This window comes from Beauveria bassiana, assembly GCF_000280675.1.
Source record: "Beauveria bassiana ARSEF 2860 unplaced genomic scaffold BBA_S00085, whole genome shotgun sequence".
Lineage (NCBI taxonomy): Eukaryota > Fungi > Ascomycota > Sordariomycetes > Hypocreales > Cordycipitaceae > Beauveria > Beauveria bassiana.
In genome coordinates this window covers 35,314-42,128 of record NW_007930920.1, presented here as the reverse complement: position 1 = coordinate 42,128, position 6,815 = coordinate 35,314, and the positions used below count along the sequence as shown (strand labels likewise).

General features: G+C 49.3%; 4 protein-coding genes across 4 annotated transcripts in view; 2 read left to right on the top strand and 2 right to left on the bottom strand.

Moving 5' to 3' along the window:
* Nucleotides 1–86: 86 nt before the first annotated feature.
* BBA_10083 (pol-like protein) lies at nucleotides 87–1,189 on the bottom strand (the record flags this gene model as incomplete). The annotated part of the gene is made up of 2 exons (XM_008605180.1): nucleotides 87–105; nucleotides 180–1,189. 2 exons carry the CDS (start codon nucleotides 1,187–1,189, stop codon nucleotides 87–89), a joined length of 1,029 nt encoding a protein of 342 aa, XP_008603402.1.
* Nucleotides 1,190–3,711: 2,522 nt separating this feature from the next.
* Nucleotides 3,712–4,989, top strand: BBA_10082 (uncharacterized protein; the record flags this gene model as incomplete). The annotated part of the gene is made up of 1 exon (XM_008605179.1): nucleotides 3,712–4,989. One exon carries the CDS (start codon nucleotides 3,712–3,714, stop codon nucleotides 4,987–4,989), a length of 1,278 nt encoding a protein of 425 aa, XP_008603401.1.
* A 105-nt stretch (nucleotides 4,990–5,094) lies between these two features.
* On the bottom strand, nucleotides 5,095–6,105 carry BBA_10081 (transposase-like protein; the record flags this gene model as incomplete). Its single annotated transcript, XM_008605178.1, has 1 exon — nucleotides 5,095–6,105. One exon carries the CDS (start codon nucleotides 6,103–6,105, stop codon nucleotides 5,095–5,097), a length of 1,011 nt encoding a protein of 336 aa, XP_008603400.1.
* A 410-nt stretch (nucleotides 6,106–6,515) lies between these two features.
* Nucleotides 6,516–6,815, top strand: part of BBA_10080 (putative Tc1-mariner class transposase) — a gene marked incomplete at both ends in the record, with an annotated part of 1,098 nt that continues 798 nt past the window's right edge. The window contains one exon of the mRNA XM_008605177.1: nucleotides 6,516–6,793. Within this exon, the coding sequence (XP_008603399.1) occupies nucleotides 6,516–6,793 (278 nt within the window). The remainder of the gene's footprint in view (nucleotides 6,794–6,815) is intronic.

The window sequence follows — 6,815 nt, the reverse complement described above, 5'->3', positions numbered from 1 at the left end:
AGGATGAGGAAGCCAGGGCCGAGAGAGCAGATAGTCTCGAGGTAGCTCCGGCTTCTAGTTTTTCCCGATGGTAGTCCCATCGCAATCTAGTGTCCATGTGGACACCTAAGTACTTGCAAGACGGGGACGCTTTCACCTTGGTGTGAGGCAGGCGGAGAGCATGTGTGGTGTTCGCTGACGGATCTCTGGTGAAGTGCACGAGCTCGTACTTGGCGGGCGCGAATTTTGAGCCATGCTTCACCGCCCATTCTTCGGCCTTCTGGTGGATGGCTTTGAGGGTTTTGCAGTTATGGGCTGACGAAGGCCCGACTGCCAAAACAGACACATCATCGATATATCCTACCGCTTCCGTTTTTTCGGTCTTACAATCTTCTACCAAGTCTGCATTATAAAACAAGTATAGATATGGTGACATGCGGGATCCCTGTGGAATCCCCGTCTTGATTGGTGCCGACGGTGCTGTGTATTCCTGTAGTTTGAGTGTTGTCGACCGATCGCTGAGAAACGAAGCTATCCATCGGATGACTTTTGGATCGATGCGGCGCTTTCGAAGGTTGTGCAGGAGTCTCTCGTGAGAGACATTATCGTAAGCGCCCGACACATCCAGCAGCAGTAGCGTGGCGACTTCGCCTTCAGACCAGGCCTGATATATGCGTTGAAGGAGCACATGCATTGCGTGCTCTGTTGAGGTGAGCTTTCTCCCTCCTGTGTGCCGACGGGGAAGTAGTTGGAAGGTATCAGCTAAGTATGCCAGTCGGTTTGCAATCACTCCGTCCAACACCTTTCCCAGCGTGTTGAGGAGGGCAATTGGTCGATATGACTTTGGCTGCGAATAATCGTCTTTTCCCGGCTTTCTTAAGACCACCGTGATTGTTTCTTTGAAATGTGAAGGGCAGTAACCCTGTTCGAGGCATGCGTTGAAGAGCTTGTGAAGGCAAGGAAGGAGGAGGTCGATCGTTTCGTGTAAGATGCCATTGATAATTCCGTCCATGCCCGGTGCCTTACTGCGGGGTGCAGACTTCACTGCTCGCTCAATTTCCGGTAGAGTAATTGCGGGACACTCGATTGCTGGAGGATACTGGTACCCTTCTATATCGGACAGGTCGGCCTGTGAGGGAGGTGGGAAGAACGACTGTCGTAGCGCCTCCGCCTTTTCCTCCGGCCCCTCAGCTAGTCCGCCATCAGGCATAACCAAAGCTGGCGTACAGGCTGACGAGGGGATATGTCTATTCTTCGCCCACTTGACGAGTTTCCAGAGGCCGGATGAGTTTGTCGAAGCCTCCTCCACCCTTTGACGGTGAGCGTCCCGGAGGATCTTCCGAATATGACGACCTTTCCGGTTGCAAGCTTTCCGGTAGTCATCGCCACTTCTTCTTTCATAGGCTATCCCATCCACCGTCGATGTAGCTATACAGCGTCCTATCTACCCATTAATTTAATTGTCATCTCTCCCGAAAGCAAAGCTTCATTCTAGCTAGAGTTTTACGGGCTCTCGAAGGATCGTGTCCGCAGGACGTCCTGTCCCTTTCTTTAGCCTGCTACTACTAAAGCTAATTCTAGTTCTTAACTAGGTGTAATTGCTTAAAGGGAAGTACTAGACCACAAATTGTGAAAGACATTAGCCACGCCAGGCAGGCAAAGTCGAGGATAGCCTTATGCAGGCATATGAGTAGGGCCTTACATAATAGGCTAGTATCCTTAGCCACGAGTAGCAATACAGCACGCTCGTCTAAGCAGTAGGCATATTAGACTATTGTTACGCGCGTGTAGACACGGTGCTTTAGCCGACTAGTAAGTAAAGTAGCCGCGCATGATATAACTAGACGCTAGTGAAGGGTTAGGTGTGAGCTATTGAACCCGTGCATTTACACTTGTGCGAGTAGAGCCGAGTTACCACCCGCTTCTTAGCAATTGAGTTAAGTTGATACGTCTACGCTAAAAATGTTACTTCATGAGCGTATCATCTCTTCATCGTGTCACATGGATCACTTAGTCTATCAGTGATCGCATGTAGTTGAACAGCCACGCGGATTAGCGCTGTAAGCCCGACGAGAGCAGAGCCAAAAAAAAGTGGTAGGTGTCCAGAACAGTCACGGAGCCAGTTGGCAACAGAGCACACCAGTGAGGAGCGCTGCGCTTCAAACATCCGGCGGGTGCTTCACCGAGTCAAGAGGGCGACTGGCGACAAAGCGACAGCCTTAGAACGCTTTGGGAACGAGGCCTGGCTGGTACCTGCTCGTACACCGGTCATGGCAGTGGCCTCGTGCAGAGCAAAACGGTTTGCTTGACACTTCCATAATAGGGGCACGCCACCACCAATTTCTTTGCCGACAAGGTTTCGCCTTCTTGTGCGTACAGTGGAATGTGTGTACTTGCGGGCCGGTCATGGCTTCTCCCGAGTGAGAGCGTGCCAACATTGGCAGGTACAGCGAGGAAGGCCCACGCCAGGGGCAGACATCATGGAAGCCTGAGGCATGCAACGGGAACTGGGTGTCCAACACGCACGTCGACGCAATTCAACACGCCGGGACTCGCGACACAGATTGTCCATGCAGACATTGGGAGTAAAAGTGGCGCGTCGCGTCGTGCTGTGACGCGACAAGCATTTACTGCAACGAACATGGGCAACAGGAACTTACACTTTTTAGCGTGGCAAAGCCGAATGTGGCCAGAATTGCTGATAACTTAACTGTATCCACGCACAGAGAAAGGCGAAACAAATGTCCCTTTTTTAGTTAACTAAGAATAGTAGTTGGCAGCCATCTAGGCTGCCGTGAAAGGCCGCTTAGTACCCACTTGGTATCGGAGACTTCAAGCAGTGGAAATAGGCCATCGAATTTAGCTGCGGCGTATTGCACATCTACAGCATTCATTACTCCCATGTGACAAAATCCGCTTCTGGCGATGTAGGAGAAAGAGGCCTCCATAATTGGAAATCAATTCTCTGTAATTAGCCATTTGTTCCGTCCCTGCCTTCATGTTTCCGTTCCTGCCTTCATATTCTAATTCTGCTCCGAATCAATACGCTGGTGCATGGTACCCGATGACTCCATCCGCCAGAAGAAGACCCACCCGCTTTTTAATAAGTCAACTAACAGAAAAGGGACATTTACAGTACCGTATTCCGCCTTCTAGTGTACAGTCATGGGCAAAAGGGCCTTACGCTTTTTAAACTAGTCCCTCTTTCTAGGCTACTTTAGCTAAAAGTGGCAGGTACTTTAGGCTACTTGATTTGTATCTAGTCAGCTAGAAATGGCGTCTATTGCTGGTGTGGTACTGTGGGTGTAGCAGTTTATTGCCTGCGCTAGCACGTAAGTAGCGGCAGGTACCAGCAGGTTTCTGGCTGATTGGGTTTAGTTTCACAGTGCGCCTCGAGCTGAGAGCTACCTTCTCCAGCATCTTCGCCACCATGTCTTACCGTCCGATCTGTTATGCGAGTAACCGCGCGCATGAAGTTTAATTTTAGGTGCTTTGGCCTGACAGGATTTTTGACACCAGGCGCATTATTTCACAATTTTTTTTATTTTGTTGACAATTCATTGAGCTATATAACTGCTAGGTCGGCAGAATTGCAAGACAATGTTGCTACAAGAGCTAAGAAGCCGGCAGAAGGATATGGAAGCCCAGTCACGTGCTGTAGGGTCTTCTGGCCAGTCCCCAGCCTCTAATCCGCCAGAGGGTTCCAACGGCGTCTAGGCCATCTGTAAGAACATGGCCGACCGTGACCATTTGAACGACCTTTCGTGTGACGACGTAACCGACGCCCAGAATTCCGATAGCTCCGTTTCCGACAATGACTCTCAAAGTGCGACTTACCCACAGCATGGAGGACTTAGACCCGCTGGGGGCCTCCCTGCATTTGTGCCGTTTGCCGCGTGGAAGCCAGCCCGATCGTACCAGAACACGCAAACCCTGCGTTACAATGTCGAGTGGAAGCTGTTTGTAAAGAACCGAGAGCGCGCTGGCCAGTCTGAGCTCGACATTGTACTCAGTCCAAGAGAGTTCTGGAAGCATGTCTTGCGTCCGAAGCTCAAGGAGGAAAGCGAGGATAAGCCCTGGAAGGCTGCAGCGGCTCTGTTCGTCTTGTCGGTCAACGATCGCAGGACAAAGAGCATCAAGAAACGCTATCAAAGCCAATCAAAGATCGAATGGCCGTTTCTAGCGCAAACGCTGCAGGAATGGAGTAAGTCACTTGGCAATGAGAAAATCTTTTCGATTGAAGCCAAATTCTACTACGAGCAATCCGCTAGTCAGGATGCTGCAGCTAAAGCCGGAAGGGGGGCCTCGAACCAACAAAGAGCTGTACTTGGAGCTGCCATCAGCGAAGAGATAGCTTATATGGGAAAGCCTGCAGCCATCCGCACAGCTTATGCCACGATGCGATGCAGTGAGCCTCCTTGCATGTCTAAAGGAGCGACTCATTGCTGGGTCTACAACACGAAGCACTACAGACTGTGGCCTCATCATATCAGGATGCTTGCTGACCACTTACAATCTGGAGGCATTCTTCATGGACACGACGATGTGCCGGACACATTCAAAGAGCGACTTCTTGAAGAAGAGCAGAACTGGGAAGAGAGGGAACGTAAAAAAAAGGAGCGTAAGAGGAAACGACGAGACTCGGGTGACTCGTTGACGATTGTTCCTTGCCAACTTGGCCACGACGGTTCAGGTGCTCCTGTCACTCCCGACATGGTTTTTCCTACGTCACCACTGTACACCTTTGACATGCCTAGCGAGGATACCGTTGCTGCTTACAGTGTCTACCAGCGCAGCCAGTACAAAGGTGATGAACAAAAGTCATATATCGACTTAGTTCAGGACATGACCATCGTCAACGGTTATACTCTCGACATGATTGCCTGCAACCAGGGAAAGATGTGCAGATTTTACGAGAAGCACGGCATCCCGCAAGGTATTGCTTGGAATTACGTGTGTAAAATTCCATGGTTTGTAAAGATGCAAGCCAGGTCACGGAATATGGGGTGACGGTTGCTCGCCAGTCTGATGGCCTTGTCGGAGAATAGTCTGTCAGGTTTTGCCACACTTCCAGTAATATGTGTTTTGCTTTTAAAGAGCGCGCTGTGGCTATAATTAAATCTCATCGTCTTCAATAAAAAACCCTGCCAATCTAAAGTGCCCTCGAGCCATTTTCTTAGACCACTCTTTATCCTCCCTTATCAATGCAATGCGCATTTCGATGTAGAATTTGAAGTCGCCCTCGATAAGGTCTATGTCCTCTTGTGCTTTCGATCTAAGGATGTTTTTGAATGAGCCAAAGAAGTATTCGATCGGTATGAGGTCGGGAGAATAGGTCGATGAATATTCTAGGATCACACCAGCATCCGCAATCATCGTTTTGATCCTCTGGGAAAAGTGTATCGAGGCATTATCCATGAAAATTACGGATCGTGGCTGTGGAAATCTACCGCAAAACGGGAGGAGCCTTTCGATGAAGCCTTCAAATACTTCTGTGTCTGTATTTTCCCGGTAAACTTCACAGTAGATGACACCATCTATTGTATACGCAGGGAGAATCTGAATACGCTTTCCGCGATGGAAACGCTTCACACGAACCGGTCTCACACCTCTTGGACCGTAGACCTTCTTCGGCATACCTAGACTTCGGTCGCAACCACTTTCGTCCACGAAAATCATGGTATCAATGGGATATTTGGATCGCCTCTCGATCCAGTCGTCTCGCAGGTTCTGGTCGCGTTCTTTCGCTACATCTTGTGATTTCCGGCCAGACCAATCACGTCGTTCCATCTCTCTACTGACCGTGCGCCTATCCACGCTGACATTAAATGCAGTTTGCAGGAAATTAGCGATAGCTTGGAAGCTCATTGAAGTTTCCTTGTTTTTTTCGTCTATAGCATGCCACATCCAATCGGTTATTTTTCTTGGCCGACCGATGTTATTACGCGGGGCATCGATGCTGCCATGTTGGAGGATGTTGCGTCGGGCGTTTCGTACGGTCTTCGCGGAGCAGGAAATGATGCTGCTGCCTATCATTTCGTCTGCGATCTTTTCTTCGCCTTTGAGTTTACTGATTATAACCTCCTGCAATTCAACGCGTTTAATCTTTGAGAGATTTGGCGCCATTGAGTTGGACAGAGTAATACACAAAAGCATAATCTCCGAATCCAGGCACTAGCACAGTAATAGTGGGGCGGACTATCTTAATTCCGGATCAAGATGTATATAGTGCGAGATTGGTATACTCACACTATGTGGATCTCATCTTTAAATCCAGTCACTATTACCTAAAACGGAAGGCAATTTTGCCCATGACTGTATTGTTTTGAGCATAATTTGCGTCCTCCTAGACTAATACTGTTTAAAGAAAAAAAAAGGACCCACCCAGTGCTAATTGCCAGACCATACGCACTGGATACTTCCAGACCAGTATGACACTACTTTCGGTATCCATGTTTATCCGCCTCCGAATCTGGTTCCCGTTTAGGATTAACAGAGGTTTACGTGGCAACACGTCACTTTACATTCCTCCGAACATGGCGCCTAGACTCTCGAAACTTCGTCGAAACGAGCTTCAAAGCATTTTATTGAGTAAACTTAACGGTGACGAGGCAATCAAGGACCAAGAGATAGCTAGAACCGTGATCAACTGCGGCGAGAGATCCGTGCGTAGAGCCCGCTCCAACATTATCCGACATGGAACGATCGATGCCCCATCCAAGCCCGTCGGCCGACCGAGGGAGATTACAGAGAACATGATGCTAGCATTGCAAGCAAAGCTGCTAGACCGTGCTAGCATGAGTCACCAAGCGCTGTCAGACTACCTCTTCCAGGAA